The sequence below is a fragment of the Macaca nemestrina genome, chromosome 18 (assembly GCF_043159975.1).
Source record: "Macaca nemestrina isolate mMacNem1 chromosome 18, mMacNem.hap1, whole genome shotgun sequence".
NCBI classification, from domain to species: domain Eukaryota; kingdom Metazoa; phylum Chordata; class Mammalia; order Primates; family Cercopithecidae; genus Macaca; species Macaca nemestrina.
Genome location: NC_092142.1, coordinates 57383863 through 57411172, shown reverse-complemented (window position 1 = coordinate 57411172; position 27310 = coordinate 57383863). Strand labels below are relative to the sequence as shown.

Sequence of the window (27310 nt, the reverse complement as noted above, 5' to 3'; positions counted from 1 at the left end):
GGTGCAGTGGCTCATGCCTGTAATCTCAGCACTTTGGGAGGCTGAGGCAGGAAGATTGCTTGAGTCCAGGAGTTCGAGACCAGCCTGGGTAACATAGTGAGAACCTGTCTCTCCAAAAATTAAAAAAGTAGCCAAGTGTGGTGGTAGGCACCTGTGGTCCCAGCTTCTCAGGAGGCTGAAGTGGGAGGATGGCTTCAGCCTGGGAGGTTGAGGCTGCAGCGTGCCATGATGGAGCCACTTGTACTCCAGCCTGAGTGACAGAGTGAGACCCTATCTCAAACAAACAAACAAACAAAAAAAAGAAATAAAAAGTACAGGCCACAAATTGTGAGCTATTCAGAAGATATTCATAATGCATATTATGAACAACATGCAGACTGTATTAAGAATTTCTACTTATCAATAAGTAAAAGGCAAGCAACTCAACAGAAAAAAAGAGTAAAAGACACAAAGATTAACTTGTACACCCAATAAATGAGGGGACACATCCTAAACCTTTTTAGAAATCAGAGAAATGCAAATTAGCAGCACAATATCATTTTATACCCAACTGATTGGCAAAAAATTAAGGCTGACAGTAACGGGTGTTGGGGAGAAGACGAATCAATGAAAGTCCACATACACTGCTGGTAGGAGTGTAAATTCAAACAATCACCTTAGAAAACTATTCAGCATTATTTTGTAAAGTTAGGCTTCTCTTAACATATCCTGTAACCTAGCAATCCTAATCCTAGAGAAACTCTTGCACACATACTTAATACAGAGTTTAGGCATACGTCCATATGGACACAGGTATTAAGCAAAGAACAAAAGAATGAGAAACACATTCTGGGCCACCATATTCTCACCTGGAAAGCTCAGGAAATGCCTTTGACCTGCCAGGGTGACTGGGAATTGTGAGTGAGGAAACGTATGGTAATGAAAGCTCTTTGAGGGCCAGGTGCAGTGGCTCATATCTATATAATTGCTAATGCTTTGGGAGGTTTCGGTAGGAGGATCACTTGAGCCCAAGAGTTTGAGACCAGTGTGGGCAACACAGCAAGACCCCATCTCTTCAAAAAAATATAATATGAAAAATTAGCCAGACCTGGTGGCACAGGCCTGTAGTTCCAGCTACTTGGGAGGCCAAGGCTGGAGGGTCACTTGAGCCCAGGAGTTCGAGGCTGCAGTGAGCTATGATTGCACCACTCCACTCTAGCCTGGGCAACAGAGTAAGATCCTGTCTCTAAAAACAATGAAAAATAAAAATTTAAAATACAGCTCTTTGAGACCTGTGATGTGGAACAAATTGAAGAATCAACTCCCACTTCTCTCACAACCAAAAATTTTCTATTCTTGTAGCAGAAGCCAGTGGCCCTGCTCCCCTGCACAGGGCTAAAGGTGAGGGAGGGTGGTGAAGCCAGCAGGACATCAGGGGAACCATGGAGGAAGGAGGTAGCGGCTCCCTTTGGACTCAGGCCTCATATTATTATTATTATTATTATTATTTTGAGATGGGGTCTCACTCTGTCACCCAGGCTGGAGTGCAGTGTTGTGATCGCAGCTAACTGTACCTCAGCTTCTCGAGTACCTAGGACTATAGGCATGTGCCACCACATCTGGCTAAATTTTTGTATTTTTGGTAAAAGACAGGGTCTCACCATGTTACCCAGGCTGGCCTTAAACTCCTGAGCTCAAGCAATTTGCCTTCCTCGGCTTCACAAAGTGCTGGGATTATAGGCGTGAGCCACCATGCCCAGCCAGGCTCCACTTTCTCACCAGCCTTCCTGCCTTCCATCAGTCATTCATCTACCCATCCAGTAAGGATCTTTTGAGCGTCTGCACCAGAGGCCTGCACGCCCACCCTCCCTCTGTGGTTCCGTGGAATTAACATCTTACCTCAACCTTGTCAACACTTCTCCAGTCCTGGCATTTGGGCTGAAACCAAAGCTGCTCGCAGTGGCTGGGGTGGCAGATCCCATCCGGGCCTCTGGTTTGGCAGAACTGGTCTGGTAGCTTAGATTGGACCCGGAAACTGAGAGGCTAAAGAAAACTGGGCTAAGTCTGAAAGAAACCACACTGGGAATGTAAGATGCTGACGCGGACTGGAAATTCCAAACCCACCCCAGTTGTGGGCTTCCTCAGTCCAGTCTGACAAGCGTGTGTGGACACAGGGCAGGCACTGAGTGGGGTAGACAGACCGTGGCCACGACCAGAGAGGATTTTGGGATCTAACAAAAAGGATGCCTTCTCAGACGACTAGGAGAGAGCCTGGCTTCCAGAAGAGCCCTGCCAAGGCTAAGCAACAAGGAGGCCTTTCATCCTAGCTCCTCCTAAGTCCCCATGTCCAGACATTTGCTTGGTGATGCCATGGTAACCGTGATGCCACAATGGAACATTCTTCCCAAGGCGGTAGAAGAAATCCTTCTGTTGAACTCTACTGTGTCAGGCCAGCCTGAGTTCATTTCTCCTTGAGCAGGAGCAGTTCATGGAAGAACTCTGAGGACCATTCTGAGGATAAGAGGCGTCCAGTGTCATGAGTGGAACATGGTGACTTAGAACTGTGCACAGGGGTTCCTTGGGCTTCTGTGCATTGCTTGACAGCTGTGTGACCTTGGACTGGCTACTCGATGTCTCTGAGTATCAGTTTCTGAATCTGTAAAATGGCGATAATCAGAGTGTCTACTTCCTACTGCGGTTGTGCAAATGAATAAGCTAAATGCTGGGGCTGTTCCTATGTAAAGATACAGGCTGTCAGCCGGGGACGGTGGCTCACGCCTGTAATCCTAGCACTTTGGGAGACTAAGGCGGGTGGATCACCTGAGGTCAGGAGTTCGAGACCAGCCTGGCCAACATGGAGAAACCCCATGTGTACTAAAAATACAAAAATTAGCTGGGCATGGTGGTGCATGTCTGTAGTCCCAGCTACTTGGGAGGCTGAGGCAGGAGAATCGCTTGAACCTGGGAGGCAGAGGTTGCAGTGAGCCAAGATCGTGCCACTGCACTCCAGCCTGCCAATAGAGCAAGACTCAGTCCCAAAACAAAATAAACTAAAATAAACAAAGAAACAGGCTGTTAACAGTTAACAGAGCCTAGCATTCTTTTAGCCAGCAGAGTTTAGTAGGAAGGATAAAACCACAGCACAGGCATTAATCCCAGGGTGGGCTTCCACTAAAACTCTACTTCTCTTTCAGCAGCATTTTATGGCTACAGAGTTAAGGCAAGGGTTGAATTTCACGAGTCAAAAAGCAACCCTTTTCAGAGACCCAACTCTCTGGGGTGCTCAGGGGCTTGGGCTGAATTGAGAAGAAAATTGACAAGAGTAAGCTGCCTTCTCTTCTCGGGCCATTTCACAAACCACAGTGCGAGCCAACTGGTCCTGCCTCTTTACTACACAGAACCAAGCACTAGGGATGTGACAGGTCAGTGTCCTACATCTTGGAACCTTTGTTGGTAGAAAGAAGGAGAGCCTCCGACGTTTGGGAGGGAACGTGTGTGTTTGGGAAGCGGATGGATAAAAGAGGCTTAGAAGACCCCGCATGTGTTTGGGAAGAGGATGGAGTCACTGGGTTTTGTTTCCCCAGCTGCCCATGGTGTCCGCGACGGGTCTCTCTTGGGATGGCAGAGATGCGAGGGGTGCTCCTGGTGCTGCTCGGCCTTCTCCATTCTTCCACCAGTGAGTGCGCTGCTTTCCTCCCTCTGACTTTAGCTGCACATGTGGCTTAGACGGGGATCATCCAGGAGAATGAAGTGGTCCTTAATGTCCAAGGAGGGGCTCAGGGAAGATGACTCACGGCACTTTGTACTGGGCGGCAGTACATTGGTGGCAGGAACCAGGCAAAGAAGTGAATCATGGGACGTGGATGGAGGAAACTAAAGTCAGAGCCAATCCTTAGGGTGGTAGTGTCATTAGGAAAATAAGGCTCTCTGGGTACAGGGGTGAGCGAGAGGCCTGCCTCTCCACTCCCAGCCCCTGCCCTGTCCTTCCTGGAGAATACTGCTCTTTTGCAAACTACAACCCCCAACGGCAGGACTGGTCCCGGGAGCAGCGGGGGCTTCTACTGCTGCAGGTGTCTGGGAGGCTACCACAGCCTCAGATGGCAGAAGTGGCAGCTGCGGTCCCCTCCTCCCTTGACCTCTAAGCTGCTCAGAACTAAGAATTCCAGCCTACAGAGGGCAGGTGGAGAGGAGATAGCTGGCTAAAGCAGGCTCTGTCCCACCTTGCTGCCATCCCAGCTGGCCCTGCCCTGCCTTCCTGGGGTTAGATGGGAGACATGAGAAAGTCCACACACACCCTCACACACACATGCACACACACACACACACACTCACACTCACACACACATATGGGCGCGCGCACACACACACGCACACACAAACACACAGGCACACACACGGACTGTCACGCACACACATGTGTACACACACACGGACTCACACACTCACACACACATGCACACACACACACACATAGAGGTAAGTCCTTCAGCTCCCTCAGCCTCCCGCAGCTCCCTGTCTTCTTGCAGCCCCAAGGAGACCAGGGGATACCCAGAAAACACAGAAAGGTCTTCTCCCTCCTTAAAAAGCCACAGCTAAGGGGTCAAGACAAGCATTTCATCTCTGGGTCAGATTTCCTCATTACGTCTTGTCTTTTAAGGGTTTTGTAAGGTCAGATAAACTAGCCAACTAGAGCTTTGAAAAAGCAAAAGTGGTCACACGCTCATAAGCTTTTGTGGGATTAGGGAAGGTTAGCGAATGCCTTGTACCGTAGATTGCCAACGTCTCAAGGAGAAATCAGACCAAAGCTAATGAATCCTGTCTCTAGTGGTTCTGATGCACTTAGTGACCTCCCAGACATCATCTTGCTAAAATCAGTCTGTCATTGTTCCAGCAAAGTCACCAAGTGTCAATTAATGGAGATGTCTGGTCGTATGATGCCCCATGATGGAGAGGTCCTCTGTGCTCCTTTAATGATAATTCTGTACGTTACAATCAGTTCTTAGGGTCACGGCTTGGAAACTGTTTTTGGTGCTCATATGCAAGGTTGCCCCCAGGGGGAAGCCCTCCCAGACTTTATGTCCTGGGCAGAATTCATGCCCCCTCCTCTTATACTTTGGGCACACTCCCTGGGTCACATATCCCTCTATATCGCCATCACTCTTCAGCATGTCACTCTGATGGGCTCCTGAAATCCTTTCTTGGAATCCCAGGCCCTACCTCAGCACCTGCCAGGGCTGAGTGTGGTTGGATGCATGGCTGAAAAAGGAGTCACTGGTCGGGCGCAGTGGCTCACGCCTGTAATCCCAGCACTCTGGGAGGCTGAGGCAGGCAGATCACTTGAGGTCAGGAGTTCAAGACCAGCCTGGCCAACAGAGCAAAACCTCATCTCTGCTAAAAATAGAAAAATTAGCTGGGCGTTGTGGCGTGCATCTGTAATCCCAGCTACTCGGGAGGCTGAGGCAGGGGAGTCACTTGAACTCGGGAGGCGGAGGTTGCAGTGAGCCGAGATCGCACCATTGCACTCCAGTCGGGCGACAGAGTGAGGCTCCATCTTTAAAATATATAAAAATAAAAAAAGGAATGCACAAGGTCACACATACTACTAGCAATCACAGTGATGACATCCTGTAGCCTCTGGAAAATTCTATGGTACATTAATGAAGAGAGCAGAAATGCAAATAATGTCTTCACATTCTTATGAAAGTAGTTTTAAAGCTGGGCGCAGTGGCTCATGCCTGTAATCCCAACACTTTGGGAGGCTGAGGAGGGAGGATCTCTTGAGTTAGGGGGCTCTAGATCAGCCTGGGAACATAGCAAGACCTCATCTCTACTAAAAATAAAAGAATTTAGCCAGGGGTGGTGGCAGGCACCTGTAGTCACAACTACTCCAGAGGCTGAGGCAGGAGGATTGCTTGAACCCGAGAGGTTGAGGCCACAGGGAGCTATGATCCTACCTAGCACTCTAGCCTGGGCGACACAACGAGATCCCCTCTCAAAAAAGAAAAAAAAAAAAAAAAGAAAAGAAAACAAAAATAGCTTTAACCTTGCAGATCCCAAAAGTGTGTTGAGGACTCCCGGGGGTTCCAGACCAGGCTTTGAGAACTGCTGATGAACACGAAACGTGGCAGACATTGCCAATATGTACCGTTATGTGTTCAATAGATGAGAGTTTTTATTTGTAGTCTAACATAATTTTGGGATTCAAAAATGCCACTGAGCATCTTTTAGGGTGAAGAAGACATACTAGGAAGAAGAAAGAAGCAGGGGTTGCGGGTAACGTTAGTGATGATCGAGACAGCCCGCAGAAGAGAGGGTCCTGAGGTCTCCTTGCCCCGGCAGTGAGGCCCCGCACCTGCTCCGCAGGTTGTGGCGTCCAGAAAGCTTCCGTTTTCTACGGTCCTGACCTCAAGGAGGGCTTGGTCAGCAGCATGGAGTTCCCGTGGGTGGTGTCGCTGCAGGACTCGCAGTACACACACCTGGCTTTCGGCTGCATCCTCAGCGAGTTCTGGGTCCTCAGCATCGCATCCGCCATTCAGAACAGGCCAGTGCCCCTGCTTTTGGGGCCCGCAGCATCGCCGCGGGTGAGGGTGGGGGTGGCCCTGTCTCCTGCTCAGCCTGGGGAGGCCCTGCAAGGTGCATTCTGGGGGACAGGGCTTTTTACCAGCTCAGCGTTTGCTCTGCTGTGAGCCCTAAAATCACCGGTTGCCAAGGCTGATCTCTGCTGTGAGGACTGCAGGCCTCGCAATGGAAAAATGAAAAGATGAGTCCTCCATTCAATGCAGGTGGGATATTCATTCTGATTTTACTGCCATCACAGAGGCACTGGTTCCTAATACTAGGGTCCCTACCGCTTATCCTGTTCGGCCAGTCGATAGGAGCCCTTACCTTAAAACACTTGGGCCTTAGAAACGTTACTGCCACAAATACATGTACACAGAGAAAAGCCTCGAAAAAAATACAGAAACACTTTTAAGAGTGCTTATCTCTGAATGCTCAGAATGCACAATTTCTGCTTTCTTCTTTTAGCTTCTCTGTATTCTGCAAATTCTGTAGTACAAATATGCATTCTTTTAAACCAGAAAAAAATCATAAATATTACTAAAAGAATAAAATTTTTGGTAAATATTTCTCACTCTTTGACCCAGTGATTTCATTTCTGGGAATCAACATTAAGGAAATAATTTCAACCACTGGAAAATTTGTATGTACAAAGTTGTTCCTAGGATGGTTAATTACACACAAAACACTGAAAAGAAACCTAATGTCCCACTATTGCGATGAAATTATAATTTTTCATATATATACATTTTATACACATAAATATATATTATACATAATATATAGTATATAATATACATGTAATTATATACTAACTCTATTATACATAATATACATGTATATTGTAACATATATGTAATTGAATATATGTACACAATACTCTATTATATGTAACATATAGTATATAATATATAATTACATATAAACACACAGAGAGTATTGGGGGAGAGAGTATAATGACTATAATTGGCTAAATAAATTATAATATAAATCCTTGATGGAATATTATGCAGCTGGTAAATACTTTAACATAGGATTTGTATTTTTAATTAAAAATACATGTGCAGCCGGGTGCAGTGGCTCACACCTGTAATCCCAGCACTGAGGCTAAGACGGGCAGATCACTTGAGGCCAGGAGTTTGAGACCAGCCTGATCAACATGGCAAAAACCTGTCTCTACTAAAAAATACAAAAATTATCTGGGCATGGTGGCATGCACCTGTAATCACAGCTACCAGGAAGGCTGAGACAGGAGAACCACTTGAACCTGGGAGGTGGAGGTTGCAGTGAGCTGAGATCGTGCCACAGCACTCCAGCCTGGGTGACACAGCCAGATTCCATGTCCAAAAAAAAAAAAAAGTATGTAGTAAAATGTTCACGAGAAACCAAAGGATGTACAGCGAAAAGCAGCTCCTTCCCTCCCCCACCCCTCAGTCACTAGTTTTTCTCCCTTGAGTCACATTCTGTCACCAATTTCTTGCCTATTCCTTCTTAAATACTCAAAGCACTCATGGATATCGATATACCTATAGGTCTGGCTATATTGTTTCTTATGTCTATTGACAGAGAATTTTCTTTCCCCTTGTATTAGTCTACTTAAGCTGCCATAACAAATATCACAGACTGGGTGGCTTAAACAACAGAAATTTATTTCTCACAGTTCTGGAGTCTGGAAGTCTGAGATCCAGGTGTCAGTACATTTGGTTTCTCCTGAGGCTTCTCTCTTTGGCTTGCAGACAGCCACCTTCTCGCTGTGTTCTCACATGGCTTTCCCTCTGTGCCTGTGTATTCTTGGTGTCTCTTTCTCTTCTTATAGGGACACCAGTCATGTTAGATTACAGCCCCAGCCTATACCTCATGTAATCTTAATTACCTCCTTAAAGGCCCTATCTCCAAATATATGGTCAAATTGGGGGTTAGGACCTCAACCTACAAATTTTCAAAAGAATGCAATTGAGTTCATAACATATCCGCGACACACCCACCATGCAACTGGTAGCACACCATACACATTAATTTACTCACAGCCTTTTTTCACTTTATCATAAATTTTAGAGACCTTTTCTTATTGGTACATAAATGGCTAATGCCTTCTTTTTGTCAGCTGCACAATAGCCTGTAATGGAAGTACCGTAACTACACAGTCCTCTGTTAATGGAAATGTAGGCTGTTTCTAATCTGTTACTACTGCCAAAAATGCTGCAACAGACATACTTGTACACGCATTATTTCACATACATGCAAGTGTGCCATAGTGTAGACATCCCAGGAGTAGAAAGACTGGGCTAAAAAATACATGCATTTAAAATCCTGAGAGCTACTGCCAACTAGCTCTCCATGGAAGTTCTGTTTTCTATGTAGCGTTTTCATTATGGCTATTTTCTATCTGGTCCATTCTTTTGGTTTTGATTTTCTCTTTGACTCAAGGGTTTTATTAAAGTGAGAGCTTGATTTTTTAATTTTATATAATTTTTTTTTTTTTTTTTTTTTTTGGAGACAGTCTTGCTCTGTCACCCAGGCTGCAGTATAGAGGTGCGCTCTCAGCTCACTGCAATCTCGGTCTCCTGGATTCAAGCAATCCTCTTGCCTCAGCCTACCAAGTAGCTGGGACTACAGGCGCATGCCACCATGCCCAGCTATTTTTGTATTTTTAGTAGAGATGACGTTTTGCCATGATGGCCAGGCTGGTCTTGAACTCCTGATCTCGGGTGATCCACCTGCCTTGGCATCCCAAAGTGCTGGGATTATAGATGTGAGCCACCATGTGTGTCCAAGACAGAGTTTTAAAATGTCCAGGTGCTAGGGTTTTTTGTTTTGTTTTCTAACATTATTGAATTATACCACGTGGTGATCTATTTAGGATTTGTTGAGGTTGTCCTGTCTGTCTCCTATGGGTGGTCTATGTGAATATTTTCACAGGTAAATTAAAAAGTTAATTCATTCTCCATGGTTGGTGTATAATTCAATATATAAAATTGGGCAAGGAAGTCTACTTTATCTGTCCTAGACTGTCAGAGGTGAATTAAAATCGCCTACCAGCCAGGCGCAAAAACTCACACCTGTAATGCCAGTACTTTGGTTAGACAATACAGCCAAACTTAATTAAGATGACCTCATCTTTGTTAGTCTGGATGTCCAAGGATTCCTTCTTTGTCACTCAAGTCTAGCAACTTTACTAGTTGTGCTGGATTTCCCCCACCTGCCCCTTCAGATCTACTCTACCCTTCTACCCTGCCAGGCCCCAGGAGGCTCACCTGTATGGGTTATACCAGTGGTCTTTTTTGCCTTCTGGATTCCAGCTGGTTTTGGCCAACAATCATATAAGAGGCAAGAGATCAGAGGGAGTGGGGAGAGTGAAGTCAGGGTCCTTACTCCTCCGAGGGCTACTGCATATTGGCTGCTGGTTGGCTGCTTTTACCAGCTAAGTGACCCACTCTACACAGCTCTGTCTGATCACATCCTCCCCTCACCTAGAGCCCAGAGACGGTGTCAGCACAGTGTCGTTACCTCAGCAGGAGCTGCCTATAGCATGCAGTGCCCAGAGCTGTCCTTGTGGTTTCCCTGCATCCTGCCAAGACCTTTGTAAAAACTCCCTTTATTAAACTCACCCCAATTTATCTTATTTGAGTAGAACATTTATTTCCTGTTGGGACCTGACCAGAACTATGTCTCAGCGTTAACTACTCCAAACTATATAGTGGACAGTCAACACTACTGGAGGTAGGTTAGCTGTCTCCAAACTATAGATTCAAGTCTTAGTTCTGAAAAGTTTTCTTAAATTATATCTTGAAATATCTTTCCTGTTTCATCATTTTGGTTACTTTCTTTGTGGTCAGCTGGGTCTCCTGTGACTGCCTTATCTTTCATTTTCCTCTCAAGCCTTTAAAAATCTTTGTTAATTTTCATTTTGGTCACATTTCTCAATGCCCCTAATTGTGTTTTCTGTGGGCCCTATTCTCCTTTATGCTGCTTTTGATTTGGGCTTCATTTTGGTGATGGTCTTGTTTCTTTTCTTTTTGCTTCTTTGATAAGAACATGCTCAACAAGCTTTTTCTGAGCTCTGTGGCAGTCAGTGTCATCTATAACTTTTGCACTCCTGCCATCCTTCCTTTCATCAGCTCTTCCTTTGACTCTGAGATCTGAATTCTTTAGCGTCTCTTGGTTTTATGGTGTTTGTATTTGTTCCTCATTCTCACAGTTTCTTGGGTGATTCCCAAGAGGAGAAAGGGAAAACACCCAACTCAATTCTATTGTTATTAGAACTTTAATTTCTCCAAAATGTATTTACAGAATATATAATAAGGAAAGATGCCTATCTTAAAATGTCAAATACTAAAAGCGGGAGTCAAGATGACATCTTTGGTAGAACTGCAATTACTACTTTTGCAAACTACAATATGTAAAAAACAAACAAAAAACCTATTCATAGAAAAAATGTTAATCAGCAATAACATGTTAACAGATTTTCTTTAGTGGTGGGGCAAATGGTGTTAAGATTGAAGAATCTCCAGGATTCTGCAGGCTCACAAAAGAGGGCACAAGCCTAGGGGTTCATAAAAGATTTCCTATAAACTTGAGTCCAAAGGGGTCAGGAAGAATTAACACATGGAATAGGAGTGTTCCAGGCTGAAAAAACATAAATAGGAAAACATGGAAGTGTGAAGCTTCCTTGCTGTCTTGGCCTCTCAAGATTCCCTTGCTCTCTCTCCAGGAAGGACATTGTCGTTATAGTGGGTATAAGTAACATGGATCCCAGCAAGATTGCTCACACAGAGTATCCAGTCAATACCATCATCATCCATGAGGACTTTGATAACAACTCCATGAGCAACAACATAGCCCTCCTGAAGACAGACACAGCGATGCATTTTGGCAACCTGGTCCAGTCCATCTGCTTCCTCGGCAGAAAGTTGCATACACCACCAGTCTTGCACAACTGCTGGGTGTCAGGATGGAATCCCACATCTGCAGTTAAGGCATTCCTCCTCCCAGAGGAGGCTGTGTGTGTGCTGGCAGTGGGGGTGACCTGGATAATCCAATCTAGGGCCTATCTTAATTTAATAATGGAGCTTGCTTGAGGTTCTAGAGTTTGGCTGAAACCCTTACCTAATCAGTCAAGTATCCTAGGGCTTTCCCTTTCTGTTGCCACTCTTCTTTTTTTTTTTTTTTTTTTTTTTTTTTTGAGACGGAGTCTCGCGCTGTCACTCAGGCTGGAGTGCAGTGGCCGGATCTCAGCTCACTGCAAGCTCCGCCTCCCGGGTTCACGCCATTCTCCTGCCTCAGCCTCCCGAGTAGCTGGGACTACAGGCGTCCGCCACCTCGGCCGGCTAGTTTTTTGTATTTTTTAGTAGAGACGGGGTTTCACCGTGTTAACCAGGATGGTCTCGATCTCCTGACCTCGTGATCCGCCCGTCTCGGCCTCCCAAAGTGCTGGGATTACAGGCTTGAGCCACGGCGCCCGGCCTTTTTTTTTTTTTTTTTTTTTTTTTTGAGGCAGGGTCTTTTTCATACAGTGGTGCCATCACGGCTCACCGCAGCCTTGAACTCCTGGGCTCATGTGATCCTACTGCCTCAGCCCCGAGTAGCTGGGACTACAGGCACATGTCACCATGCCTGGTTAATTGTTTTAAATTTATTTTTTGTGGAGATGGGGTCTTGCTATATTGCCCAGGCTGGTCTCAAACTCCTGGGCTCAAGCAAGTCTCCCACCTCGGCCTTCCAAAGTGTTGGGATTAGGCATGAGTTACTGCGCCCATTCCGTGGCCATTCTTACATCACATTGGTCCTTTACCCTCTAGCCCTACATCAAAACTGGAAGTACACAGGCAGTGGACACCCTGGAATGAGTACAAGAGTACAGAGGGGTGAGGGGATGTTAGTCCCCAAACTAGGGCTGATTGTCCTCTTGTCTAAGCCATCCTTGTTTTCTTTCATTTTGGGGAAAGAAAGAAACAAGGAAATGGATGCTCTCTAGAAGAGGAGGAAGGGTATTCTCTGCTTGTTTGCACATTCGAGTTCAAAGTGGAGGTAGTTTTCAGCAAAAACTCAGTCACAGGTTCTTATTTCTATGAAAAAAAGGAATTTATGAGAACATTTCTGGCAGGGCACAGTGGCTCATGCCTGTAATCCCAGCACTTAGGGAAGCCAAGGCAGGTGGATCACTTGAGGTCAGGAGTTCGAGACCAGCCTGGCCAACATGGTGAAACTCCATCTCTATAAAAATACCAAAATTAGCTGGGCGTTGTGGTGCACGCCTGTAATCCCAGCTACTCCGGAAGCTGAGGCAGGAGAATTGCTTGAACCCGAAAGGTGGAGGTTGCAGTGAGCCAAGATCACACCACTGTACTCCAGGCTGTGTGACAGAGTAAGACTCCAACTCAAAAAAAAAAAAAAAATTCTCACTTTCATTTGGCTATGTGAGTGGGAGTTGTATTGACATAGGGGACTGCCTTCTCATTAATAATCCCTGGGCTCTCTGTTGCATGGTCCAGACAGGAAATCACATGACGATGAGTATCCTGAGGAAAATCTTCGTGAAAGATCTTGACATATGTCCCCTACACAAACTCCAGAAGACAGAATGCGGCAGCCACACGAAAGAGGAAACCAAGACTGCCTGCTTGGTAAGAACCTCATGGAATAGAAGCTAAGTGTTGAGAGTAAGCCTTGGTCACATCCAAGGGAGCCTCGGGACCCCCTCCCTAGATGGGGATATCTGTGAGGGCAGGGACTAGAGCTTGGGATGAGTGGCTGTCTCTGGAGTGAACAGCACTTGGCAGACAGTATGCGCTCAATAAAAATCTGCTGAATGAACTAACCAGTCATGATTTTCAGTGTAACATGATGCAGCTTGTCTAAGTCACAGGTGCTTTTTAACTAGCTAAAAATTTGAAAGTCTGAGTCCAAACCACATAGGCAGATATGCTTTGAGCAGGTCTACAGTGTGGGGCTGCTGTATTCAGCTTCTAGGGAACCTAGACTCCCCTCTGATGCTATCAGTTATTGGGTTTTTCTTCTCTGAGAAGCCCTGCCCTCCAGCCAGATGAGGGCTGTACAGATGTGGCTGTCCTACTGCCTCAAAAAAAAATGTGTGGAAGTCACACACACCTGGTTCAGGCCCTTCATATCCAAATCTGGAGAAAGTGTGGCTTACTAGGGTCACACAGTCAATAAAAGTTAGAGCAAAGACAAGGACCTAGGTCTACCAGATATCCAGATACACTTTATCTCCTCTACTCTAGAATTGCTTTTCTAAGAAGCTTATCACTCACTCTCCTTTAAATAACCTTCAGGACACCTGATGGGGAATTTTTTTTTTTCCCCTATAGGATCCAGAAAGGCAGGATTTTTAGAGCAAGGGGAAAAATACATATATAAAGATAATTTTTTCTAAGTCATTTTATTGCAAAAGCATGGACTGCCTCTCATTAAGAAATACATTTGCCCTTCCAAAGTTGGTGTAACATCTATTGAGTGCCTACTTCGTACTGGGTCCTCTGCCAGGTGGGGGATCTTAACAATTTCCTAAATTAGATAATGTGTTAAAATACAGTGAAGATAGAGCTTTTTAACAAAATTCTGCCCTCAACCATTCCATCAAACAAGTATCATATGTCCTCAGATCTAAGATGCTGCCAATTATGGAATGCACCATCATTTTATGTAATCCCAAGAAAGAAAAAAATGCTGTCAGTTAAACTCTGATGTCAGCTGATTAAAAGACACACCCTGGCCGGGCGCGGTGGCTCACGCCTGTAATCCCAGCACTTTGGGAGGCTGAGGCAGGCGGATCACAGGGTCAGGAGATCGAGACCATCCTGACTAACATGGTGAAATCCCATCTCTACTAAAAATACAAAAAATTAGCTGGGCATGGTGGTGGGTGCCTGTAGTCCCAGCTACTTGGGAGGCTGAGGCAGGAGAATGGCATGAACCCAGGAGGCGGAGCTTGCAGTGAGCCAAGATCGCACCACTGCACTCCAGCCTGGGCGACAGAGCGACTCCATCTCAAAAAAAAAAAAAATGACACACCCTAATTTCAAAGATGTTGATTTCTAACTGTATCTTAGATTCAATGGAATATTGTAAGCTATTTCTACTCTAAATGACCATCTTTTAAAATCTAACTGCAAAGTGCAGGTTGGTTTTTAACTGTGACACACCTCTAAACAGGCCTTCATTTTTTAACAGAATTATGCTTGCACACCACTTAATGGTGACCTGTCCCCGTAGAATCCTCTGTTTTGGAAATATGTTCTCATGTCCAGAGGTCTTCAAAGCCACAATTCCCACATGTAGAATCAACCACCAGGTTCAGAATCTGCCTATGGGTTTCCCCAAAACCCAACAAAAGCAGAATCACTCTGCACTCACCCATCCAGCCTTTATTCTACCACTGTTAGGGCTTTTGCTGAATGTCAAGGGAAAAGATCACACACTGAAAGACCCCACTCTGGGCTGTGGCCGCTCCCTTGGGAGATGAAGTAGGGTAGCTCCAGAGGGGCATCTGGAGCTGCCTCTTGTGCTTCAGAAGTCGCAGCCCCTACAGCATTATGGGGAAGAGAAAAAGTGCATATGCTGTGCCCAGGTGGAACAGCGACCTGCAAAACCACGCCATAGCTGAGGACATCTCCCAATCATTCATCCAATCATTCGTCCTAAATCACATTCTTTTTCTTGCTCTGGCTATACCACTACAGTTAAACTGTGAATGGGACAGATGAAGGGGGGAACCATGTCATTCTTAGCCAGGGAGCCCCCATGACCTAGGCAGACATAGTGAGGTGCACACAAGGGCCTGTTCACCAGTCAATTGAAAAGTCAAGAGTTCTGCACTAAAGCACCCCCTTCCATCCAAAGAGAGGCACAGAATGAAGTCCTCAAGGCCTTTCTCACGTGTCTCGCCTTGACCTGCTGAGATCACCAGGGAATCATGGCAGCTTTGCAGCACGGCCTCCCTGCTGCCCTGCCCGCGGAGTTGCTCCCTTCTTCTCCCATGGGTCTTTCTCTCTGTTCTGGTGTGGCTTCCTTGGAAAAGGGGAGATTTATTGAAAAAGAATACCCCGTGGGCATGGTGGCTCATGTCTAATCCCAGCACTTTAAGAGGCTAAGGCGGGCAGATCACTTGAAGTTAGAAGATCAAGACCAGCCTGGCCAATATCATGAAACCCCATCTCTACTAAAAATACGGAAATTAGGCTGGGTACGGCGGCTCATGCCTGTAATCCTAACACTTTGGGAGGCCAAGGCGGGTGGATCACGAGGTCAGGAGTTTGAGACCAGCCTGGTCAACATGGTGAAACCCCATCTCTACTAAAAATAAAAATTAGCCAGGCGTGGTGGTGGGCGCCTGTAATCCCAGCTACTGGGGAGGCTGAGGTAGGAGAATCGCTTGAACCCAGGAAAAGGAGGTTGCAGTGAGCTGAGATCATGCCATTGCACTCCAGCATGGGGGACAGAGCAAGACTCCATCTCAAAAAAAAAAAAAAAAAAAAAAAAAAGTGTTAGTTGGGCATGATGGCACATAGCTGAGCTACTCGAGAGGTTGAGGTGGGAGAACTGCTTGAAACTCAGAGGTGGAGGTTGCAGTGAGCCAAGATTGCACCACTGCACTCCAGCCTCGGGGACAGAGAAAGAAAGAAAGAAGGAAAGAGAAAGAGAGAGAGAAATACCCAAGACAGACCACACACCCAGGCCTTGGATGGTGAGGGGCTGAGGCAGCTGCTCTCTTGCCTTCTGCTGCTTGTGGTTGAGTCTGTTCAGATTGTTTCCTGTTGTTAATTGCAGCCCCATTCTGTGTCTCAGTCCGAACCATGAGAGCAACATGTCATCGCCTGGGCCTTCCAGACAGGCAGGCCACACAGGTCAGAGGTGGCTGGCTAGCCTAGGGATGACCACCCCCTTCTTGGACACAGATGGGCCACAGGAGGGGCAGGAATTCCTTTGAGAGGAGACCTGGGGGCGTGGGGTCAGGGCAGGTAAGGTAAATGATACCTAGTAGTTGCCTTGTTGCTTTTCCCGTTTTCCCCAACTTTTCAGAAAAATGATGGCCTTTATAGAGACATCAAGATGACGGTAGCTAATATTCTATTGAGTGTGTGCTGTGTGCCAGGCACTGTGCTGTGCTCAGCACGTGTTACAGGCATTAACTGTGTTCCCACTTTGGCTCAGAGAGGATTTGGTCACTTGCCAGGGTCCCATATCTAGCTAACGGTGCCAAGCTTCTACTCCCTCACCTTAGGTAAAGTGTATGTGGCAGAATTCCTGAGTCCCAGAGGACTGCTCCCTTGGGAGTGGGGAAGACCAAGAGTACAGCCAGCCAGGCTGGTGAGCAGCTGCCAGGCGGCAGGAAGTGGCTTAAACTAAGGGTCGAAGCAAGGCAGAGAGAAGGGAAAATGTGAGCATTTCAGGACGGAATGGAAACAAACACCAACATTTCAGGAATGAGAAGCCAGCCAGAAGAGAGGGAAGGTTTGGCCAAAGGACTGGAAAGGGGCAAGAAAATGAAGTATGAACCAGGAAGCTATAGGCAATCAGTAGAAGTCCACAGCTAATTTGCATAATAAAAGGAAAAGTCATCTTGCTGGAATTTGTGGTGGTGGCTGCCTAGATTTGAAATCGTACCCTATAATTTGCCCCATTTCCAGTGAGAACCAGCATAAAACATTTCTAGAGCAAACAGTATATTGCACAAGGATAGATTTGCAACAAAAACTAGTTTTTCTAAGACTTGAAGCCTTCTGTCTTTTGTCACAGGGGGACCCAGGAAGCCCAATGATGTGCCAGCTACAGCAGTTCGATCTGTGGGTTCTGAGAGGAGTGCTGAACTTCGGTGGTGAGACGTGCCCTGGCCTGTTTCTGTACACTAAGGTGGAAGACTACAGCAAATGGATCACATCCAAGGCTGAGAGGGCCGGCCCTCCCCTGTCCTCACTCCACCACTGGGAAAAGTTGATTTCTTTCTCCCACCACGGACCAAATGCCGCCATGACACAGAATTCTGATTCTGAACTAGGCCATGTTGGATCATACTTGCAGGGACAAGGAAGGACCATCACGCATTCACGACTAGCAACCAGCTCTAGAGATGATCTAGATGTTAGGGAGAAGGGTGTAAAGGAATCAGGCCGGTCTCCTGAGGCATCTGTACAACCCTTATACTATGACTATTATGGTGGGGAGGTGGGGGAAGGTAGGATTTCTGCAGGTCAGAAAAGGTTGCATCAGCCCGCAGAAATCATCTTGGTTTCCTTCATGCTTGTTTTCTTTTGCAGCAGTATCTAGTCTAGAAGCCACCCCACCAAACTGAAGAGTAAGCTCAGAATGCTGAGTGCCAGGCATTCACCATGCTGTTTTGGTGTCTGTTTTTAATAGTTGCACACCAGGGCTGCCATGGATAAGCCCACAGCACACACTGGGCTGGCTCTCCCTCCTCTGTCCCTCTCCTGGGTGTGGGAAGGTCACTTTTATTATGCTTGTGAACTAAATGCTGGCTAACAAGTGTCAAACCATTAGAGCGCCCTGTGGTTCTTTCAGTGGCAACAGTTCCAGGGGCCAGGCTGTGAAAACACTCCCCATGGGCAGATGTGGCCCAGGAGGTGATGCTCAGCCTGGCTGGGGGGTTGGGAACACCAGGCAGACAGGGAACAGTCAGAGGAGCCGGTGACTAGAAAAGAGCTGATTACTTTAATAGGTCATGTTGTGGTCTGTAAGCCGTGGCCTGCCTCTGGCTAATTCCCAGCAAGGTAATCTGCCTGCAACTGCTCATTGGTTATTTTCATTCTATTCCAAGCCTTACGGTAGCCTTTTAAGGACATCTGAAAGAGAAAAGAAAAGAAAAAAAAACTATAAAGGAGAGTAGGGAGAAGGTCACTTGGGGAAAACTGATTATGGTTACTCAGAATGCAGCCCTCATCCAGCCCCGTGATGGTGCAGGCAACCCTGTGTGGGGCAGCATGTCCTCCATGCATGCTGCTGTGTGGGGGCCACCAAGGGGCAGCACCCACCCAGAGGATTTTTCTATAGAGCATGTTTCTTCTGCTCAGTGAAGTGAGAAGTTGCATGCTCCTGCCACGATTCTGCTACTTCTCAGCTTCAGATCTAAGGGGCCTAAGTTTGGATCCTAATTTACTCTCTGCTGCAAAATGGCCAAAGGAGAGGCAGAAGAAAGTAACATAGGAAATGGGAACCAGGGTCTAGATGTGAAAACGCCAAGGTCCCAGTTTTCCAAGTGACCTGACTGGCTTTCTAAGCTACTCTGATGATGTCCTGCGTGACCTCAGTTTGCAACGTGGCCATGGCAGTCTGGGTGCTTGTCTTTCTTCTGACACCAGCATATGGTTTCCATTGCCCATTTATCCCCCACAGCTCACAGGAGCAAGGGCGCTTCCTGTCACACTACCATATTCAAAGTCTGCGGGATTCGTTGAAAAGCAGAAAGACCCATGGCGACTGTGTACATGCATGGAATGAGGTCCTGAGTGATATTAAAAAATCTATCAGTATCTAATTTTTTTAAAAACTGACTTCTCCATGTATAAAGTAGCAATCACTAAATTACCAGTGCAGAGGGATTCAGAAACATCTAGAATTCATTAAGAAAACAGGCAACTAAAAACACACTATTACTACAGAGTTTCTCCCTGAAAATGGAAAAGACCCTGCCCCTAACAATGCAAAAGGGGGAACTTAAAAAAAAAAATCATCCTTCATCTTGGTTTAATAGTTAAAGCAACTGCTGAGGTTTCTCCCAGAAATTACATATCCAAACATCTATATTCTTAGCCCAAAGAACAAAATCCTAAATGAAAACACTGAAGACATAAAAGACTGCCCATCTCAGGGCTCCCCGTGGCTCACCTCTGCTATCTCCACTTTCCTTTCCCACATCTTGATGCTCTTCTCCAAGTCCCCATTTAAGATCTTCTCCCGGACGTAAGTCATCACCTGTGGCGCCCGGAACTCAGCCAGCTGCTTCCGGAGCCTCTTGTTCACTGCCTCGGCTTTGGCCCGGTCCTGGGTTGGGAAGAACCAGTTACACCCAGGGAACCCCAGAAGTTCTTGCTTTGAGAACTCACTGGCCCTGACATCTCTTCCCATGGTTCTAATAGAGTTCCAAAAATAATGTTTACATTTTCAAAGAGGTTGGGGAGGGGGTGGGAATCACAAAACTCTGATTTTTTTGCAAAACATATTTTAAGCCAGTTCAGAAACACCTAGTGCGGTCTAAATAGTCTTGTTTCTTTCATTCCTTTCCCTTTTCTTTTCCTTTCCTTTCCTTTGTCTCTCTTCCCCTTTCCTTTCCTTCCCTCCTTCCTCTTCCTCTCCTTTATTAAGGAATGTGTTGTAGACTTCTTAGGGTTTTTCTGTGTGTGAAAAATTGTGTATTTAAGTGTACTTCGATCAGACTCAATTCACTTCCATGTCTTTTTAAATTATAAGGTATATATATAAAACATAAAATTTATCATCTTAACCATTTTTAACTATACAGTTCTGTGGCGTTAAGTACATTCACATTCTTGTGCAACCATCACCACCATCCATCTCCAGAACTCTTTTTGTCTTGTACAACTGAAATTCTGTACCCATTATACAATCACTCCTCCTTCCCTCGTCTCCCAGCCTCTGGCCCCCACCATTCCACTTTCTGTCTCTATGAATTTGACTTCTCTGGGTACCTCATATAAGTGGAATCATACAGTATTTGTCCTTTTGTGACTGGCTTATTTCACTTAGCATAATGTCCTTAAGTTTCCTACACATGGTAGTATGCATCAAAACAGCCTTTCTTTCTAAGGTGGAATGATTTTCCGTTGTATGGATATACCACATTTTATTTATTTTGTTTATCCATTCATCCATCGATAAGACACTTGAGTTGCTTCCACTTCTTGGCTATTGTGAAGAATGGTGCTGTCAACATGGGTGTATAAAACTCTGTTCAATTCCCTTCTCAATTCTTTTGGGTACATTCCCAGATGCAGAATGGCTAGAACCTATGGTAATTCAATTTTGTGAGTAATCCTTGTCTTTTAAATATTTATTTTAAAAATTATCATACTGTAAAATTCATTAGCCCTTTTAATAAAATGCATTTTTTAAAAATTAACATCAGCTGGGGACAGTGGCTCACCCCTGTAATCCCAGCACTTTGGAAGGCTAAAGCGGGCGGATCACTTGAGGTCAGGAGTTTGAGACCAGCCTGGCCAACAGGGTGAAACCCCATCTCCACTAAAAATACAAAACTGAGTTAGGCATGGTGGCTTAGGCCTGTAATCCCAGCTATTTGGGAGGCTGAGGCAGGAGAATCGCTTGAACCCAGGAGGCGGAGGCTGCAGTGAGCCGAGATCATGACGCTGCACTCCAGCCTGAGCAACAGAGTGAAACTGTCTCCCCCCAAAAAATTAACATTATCCTTTTAACTTTTATTTTACTAATTCTTTTGTTTAGGCTATACATTCAGTTCAAATGGTACACTGTGACGAGCTCCCATCCCACTCCTGTCACCCCATCAGGAGGGTCTCTTGCCTAGAAGCATACACTGTTTTTAGGTTTTGTGCATCCTTCCAGAAATCTAGGCTTATACAAACATGTTTCCCTTTTTTGACCTAAATAGTAGCATACTCTATTCACTTTTATTCATCCAGATGTTTTCATTCAATAAATCTTGAAGATCTTTCTGTATCAGCACATGAAGAATTTACTCATTCTTTTTGACAGCTACATAATTTTCCACATGGATGTACCATAATTTAACAATTATCCCACAGTCACTTAACTGTTTAATCTCTTGCTATTACAATAAGCAATGCTGCAATTACTAACCATCTGGGTATACATCACATTGTCATTATGCAAGTGAATCAGTAGGATAAACTACTAAAAGTGAAATTGCTTGTTCTAGGGCAGTGGTTCTCAACCAGAGGTAATTTTGCCCCCAGGGGACATTTGGCAATGCCTAAAGACATTTTTGTGGGAATTAGAGGGGTGCTGCTGGCATCTAGTAGGTAGAGGCCAGTGATGCTACTAAAAACCCTACAATACACAAGACCTCCCCCTGCCCTGCCGCCACAAGAAAGAATTATCCAGCCCCAAATGTCAATAATAATGTGTTTAGGGTGAAAAACCCTGCCTTAAGTACATGTGCATGTTAATGTTTGGTAAACAGTGCTAAATTCCCCTTTATAATAATCAAGACAATTACACTTCCGCAGTAATGTTTGAGACTGCTGGTTTTCCCTCATTCTCTCACTACAGTTTTATCAACTCTTTGATCTTTGTCAATCTAAGAGGAGGAAAATAATATCCCATCATAGCTTTATTTTGTATTCTTTGTATTATGAGTGAGGTAGAGCATTTTTCACGTTTTAGTATTTTAGCTTTTCAGTAAACTCTTGAAAACTTTTGCCCATTTTTTCTATTAGTTATTAGTTTTTTCTTGTTGATCTGTAGAAGTTATTTGTTTGGAGTTATTAGCTCCTTGTGATTTTAGATACAACATTTTTCCAGTTATTTACCTTTTGACTTTGCTTATGATCATTTTTGCTATGCGAAAAACTTACATTTTTATATAACTCACTTTACTGATGTCATAGTTTCTAGGTTTTATATTTTGAAAGGCCTCTTCATTCCAAGATTAAAAATTTTCCTAGTATTTATTTTAGGATTTTAATGGTTTTCTTACTTACATTTAAATATCTGATATACCTGAATTAACTTCAGTAAAAGACATAGTTCCAACTTAATTTTTTCCTTAATGGTTGACCAGTTACCCCAGTTACCCCATGTCATGTATTCAATAATCTGGCTGTCTGTTGATTAATGCCATGCCACTTTTATCATAAAGGTATCAACATCAAAGTTTTATCAAATATTTATATACTTATATGATCTGTATCAGGGTTCATTATAAGACCTTATACATTTTTCTTTGATCTTCCAGCCTATTCCTGAGCTTGTTTTAAATATTGTAACTTTATAACATATTTCATTATCTGATAGGGCTAGTCCTCTCATTTATTCATTTGGAATTTGGGGATACTCTTTTTCCCCCCCCAAAGGAATTTTTGAGTCAGTTGATTTAGATTCTTAACAACAAACAAACAAAAAAACCTTCCTTGGTATTTTAATTGGAATATCATATTTCACAGATCAACTTAAAGAGAACTAACATTTTTATTATGTTGAATCTTCCCAATATGGTATTGTCTTTTAATTCCTTGCTTCACAAAGCACAATCTGTGGCACTAGAAACACCTGGGAGCTGCAGACTCCCAGGCTACCCTGGACCTACCCACCCAGAATCTGTATTTTAATAAGATCCCCAGGTAATTGGTTTGCACCTTCCACTGTTTCAATACACTATAAAACAAACCACTAATTTCATTTTTATTAACTTGTTTTCAGAATGCAATAATAAATTGTCAGGGGTTCAGTGAATAGCTCTTGTCTGTTTAGCATAAACAAACAACTGTGGAGAGACCCAAAGATATGGGCAGAACCATCAATGCATACTCCTGTCCAGATGGTGATTTGAGAATACCTAAGACAAATATTATGAAGTAGCAAGAACGAAGGCATTAAAACATAAGTGCTATAGCTGTGAGGGACACGCTGAGAAGACCAGAGATTATGATCCCCACCCAGCAACCCACAGCAATGTCACTATGGGAAAAGTTGTCCACTGTCCCACCCCAGTTCCAGGGCAGCAGTGCAGAAGTTTTGCCCAGGGAGAGAGGCTGTGTATTTGTCTGTTTTCACACTGCTGTAAAGAACTACCCGAGACTGGATAATTTTATAAAGAAAAGAAGATTTGATTGACTCACAGTTCTGCATGGCTAGGGAGGCCTCAGGAAACTTACAATCATGGTGGAAAGTGAAGGGGAAGTAAAGCACATTTTCACAAGGTAGCAGGAGAGAGAGCACGTGCAGCTGAAACTGCTACTTTAAAAACCATCAGATCTCGTGAGAACTCCCTCACTATCATGAGAACAGCATTAGGTAAACTGCCCCCATGATCCAATCACCTTCCACCAGGTGTCTCCTTTGACACATTGGAATTACAATTTGAGATGAGACTTGCGTGGGGGCACAGAGCCAAACCAAATCAGGCTATAAATCAGAGGGCCATGGAATGTTGCCCAAGGGGACTTGCTTTATTTGGAACAGAGATGGGGAGCTCATGCCTAAGAACTGTGTGGGAAACAATGGAGTTTTTTAAGGTAAGCAATTTAGAGGAGGCTGGTAGTTCCACAATGTTAGTAGCAGCAAGTAAAATACTAAGCCAGCTATATGTTTAACAGAACAGAGAAAGAGACCACTAAGAAGAGCCCTTTGAGAGTTGGGGGAAGTCTCAAAGACTGGCAACACTTTGCCCCTGCAAAGGGTCCTGACTTTAATTGAATCAGAATGTAAAACAATTACTGTCTCAGGGTACTGTTGAAAGCAATAGAGCAATTAGCTAACAATTAATGAAGGCTGATGGCCAGGTGTGATGCCAATAGAGGTAGACCAGCTGTAAGCTTAGTAGGAAGATGCAGAGTCAAAGAGAACTCAGCAGAAGCAACAATTATCCCTGGTCATCAGGGCAATTGTATCCATGACCAAGGCTGCACCAGGTGAGGAGAAACATTAGAGAGTACTAACAGCAGGGGGCCGGGCGCGGTGGCTTACGCCTGTAATCCCAGCACTTTGGGAAGCCAAGGCAGGCAGATCACGAGGTCAGGAGATCGAGACCATCCTGGCTAATATGGCGAAACCCTGTCTCTACTAAATGTACAAAAAATTAGCCGGGCGTGTTGGCGGGTGCCTATAGTCCCAGCTACTCGGGAGGCTGAGGCAGGAGAATGGCGTGAACTTGGGAGGTGGAGCTTGCAGTGAGCCGAGATCGCGCCACTGCACTCCAGCCTGGGTGACAGAGCGAGACTCCATGTCAAAAAAAAAAAAAAAAAAAAAAGAGTACTAATAGCAGGGGAATAGACTTTACTGATCTAGTCCAGCCAAGTCACTCAACAAGTAACAAGCAAAAACTATGACAAGCCCAAGAAAGGGGTGGGAGGGATCAATATCAAGAATTGCTGTATCACCTAAAATATACAGCTTCCAACAAAAATTATGAGATAGGCAAAGAAATAGGAAAGCATGATCCACCCAGGGAAGGCAAAACAAACTGCCTTTGAGGGACAGCAGATGGTGGACTTAGCAGACAAAGTCTTCAAAGGAGCTATTCAAAAAACCAAAGGAAACCGTGTTTAAAGAATTAAAGTAATAATAATAATGTCTCATCAAGTAACAAAAATCAATAAAGAGGTAGAAATTCATTTTTAAAACATAGAAAATCCAGAATCTTTTCAATATGATGACTGAAATGAAAAATTCACCACAGGAGACTGACAGCAGATTTAAGCCAGTAGAATAAAGCATTGGTAAACTTGTAGATTGATAGAGATTATGCAGATTGAGGAGCAGAGAGAAAAAAGAATGAAGAAAAATTAACAGTCTCAGAGAAATGTGGAACACCACTAAATGTACCAATATACAGGTAATGGGAGTAACAGAGAGAGAAAAGAAAGAGAAAGGAGTAGAAAAAATTATTCAGATATAATGGCTGAAAATTTCACCAATTTGTTGGAAAACAGTAAGCCACACATCCAAAGGGCTCAACAAACTCCAAACAGAAGAAATGCAAATAAATCCACACCCAGAGACTCATCACACTCAAAATGTTGAATGGCAAAGCAAAGAGAAAATATTGAAAACAGCAAGAGAAAACAATTCATTACATACAAGAGAAGCCCAACAAGATTAACAGCTGATTTCTCATCCAAAACAATGAAGGCCAGAAGGCAATGGGCTGAAAGAAAAAAACCTGCCACTCAAGAATATTAAATCCTCAAAATGATCTTTCAAAATGAAAGCAAGCGATCAACACACTCAGATCTTGGTTTCTAATGTCATTCTCAAATAAAAGACACCAAGCCTCCTTGGAGAAATGGTGGATTCTAGGACTGAGGCAGAAAATATCTAAGATGAGCTTAGAACATCTTCTGGTGCCAGAAAGGAAGTGCTCAAAAAAAAAAAAGCCATAAAGATGAAGAGAGTCAAAGGGACACCAAATTCAACTGAAAGAGCTCCCAATGGCCAACCTGGAACAATCTGAGCAACAAAATAAATAATGTAATACAGTCACATGCCACATAAAACATTTTGGTCAACAGTGAACCACTTATGAAGATGGTCCCATAAGATTATAATGCCATATCTTTACTGTACCTTTTCTATGTTTAGATATGTTTGGATACACAAATACTTAGCATTGTATTATAATTTCCTACAGCATTTAGTATAATAACATGTTTTTCAGGGTTATAGCCTAGAGCAACAGGCTACACAATAGAGCCTAGGTGTGTACTAGGCTATACTATCTAGGTATACCATCATAGAGTATACTCTATAATGTTCACACAATGATGAAATTGCCTAACAATGCATTTCTCAGAATGTATCCCCATCATTAAACAATGCATGGCTTATGATATTATAACCCAACATATAAAACAAGTATCTATGAATTGAAACTGATATAAATAAATGATGTTAAAAATAAATAAATGATGTTAAAAATAAATAAATGGGGGAGAATAGATAAATCTCCTATACAGAAGAATTCCAAATAAATTATGTGGAACCCCCACTCCTTAAGTATGGGCTGTACATAGTGACTTCCTTTCGAAGAGTACAGTATGGAAAGGAGGGAGAGTAACTTCACAGTGAAGAAATCCGTCACATACTATCCATCTACGTGATCAAAGTTAACATCAATGATGAGTCATGTTGATAGTAGACTCCCTTGAAATGATGTGATGTGAATGGCACTTTATGTCTGTGGTCTTCCCCCTCAAAACACATAAACCCCAGTGTAATCATGAGAAAAACATCAAACAAATCCCAGTGGAGGAACATTCTACAAAAACCTGACAAGTACTCCTCAAAACTGTCAAGGTCATCAACATCAAGGAAATTCTGAGAAACTGTCTTAGCCAAGAGGAGCTTAAGGAGATATAGCAGTAAATGTAATGTGGATATCCTGGGTGGGATCCTGGAACAGTTAAGGGACGTTAGGTAAGAACTAAGGAAATGTGACAAAAGCACAGACTTTGATTAATAATACTGTATCAATACCGGTTCATTAATTGTAAAAAACACATTTTACAGATATAAGAGGTTAAAATAGGGGAAACTGGGTATGAGGTGTATGGCGGTTCTCTGTGCTATCTTCACAATTTTCCTGTAAATCTAAAACTTCTAAAATAAAAGTTTATTTCTGAAAAATAAAGGAAAAATAATGACATTCCCAGATTAACAAAAACCTACAGAAGTCATGGTTGGCAGACCTGCCTTACAAGAAATACTACAGGAAGTTCTTCAAGCTGAAAACAAGTGATACCCTATAGGAATATGAAATCGACGTTAAAAAAGTAGTGCAAATAAAATTAACTGTATAATAGGTAACTATAAAAGACAGTATAATTGCATATTTCTTCTCTTAACTGATTTAAAAAGCAAGTGTATAAAAATACATATATAATTGTATTTGGGGAACTATAACATGTAATCATGGAGTGTATTTGACAGTAACAGCACAAAGGAGGCAGGTTGAAACAAAGCTGTATTTACATAAGAAACATCAGATAGTAACTCAAATTCACAGGAAGAAATGTAAACAAAAAGGTTAATATGACAAACTCTGTGAACATATTTCATCTCCTTTCTT

At 43.9% G+C, this 27310-nt stretch overlaps 2 protein-coding genes and 1 long non-coding RNA gene across 4 annotated transcripts in view; 1 reads left to right on the top strand and 2 right to left on the bottom strand.

The window, feature by feature from the left end:
- The window catches only part of LOC139359889 (uncharacterized), a 33178-nt gene extending 28922 nt beyond the window's left edge, over nucleotides 1–4256 (bottom strand). The window contains exon 1 of the long non-coding RNA XR_011616512.1: nucleotides 1879–4256. This is a non-coding gene — a long non-coding RNA (uncharacterized lncRNA). The remainder of the gene's footprint in view (nucleotides 1–1878) is intronic.
- Nucleotides 3570–17989, top strand: LOC105491508 (serine protease 54). Its single transcript, XM_024795951.2, is given in 6 exon segments — nucleotides 3570–3605; nucleotides 3607–3655; nucleotides 6343–6520; nucleotides 11249–11507; nucleotides 13029–13160; nucleotides 17293–17989. Coding segments are annotated over 6 exon segments (1182 nt in total). The 3' UTR covers nucleotides 17821–17989.
- A 214-nt stretch (nucleotides 17990–18203) lies between these two features.
- The window catches only part of CFAP263 (cilia and flagella associated protein 263), a 30400-nt gene continuing 21293 nt past the window's right edge, over nucleotides 18204–27310 (bottom strand). For both annotated transcript variants that reach the window (XM_011758021.2, XM_011758022.2), the window contains 2 exons: nucleotides 19396–19551; nucleotides 18204–18353 (listed from right to left, as the gene is read on the bottom strand). In XM_011758021.2, coding sequence (XP_011756323.2) covers nucleotides 18267–18353; nucleotides 19396–19551 — 243 coding nt within the window. In that variant the 3' untranslated portion in view covers nucleotides 18204–18266. The remainder of the gene's footprint in view (nucleotides 18354–19395; nucleotides 19552–27310) is intronic.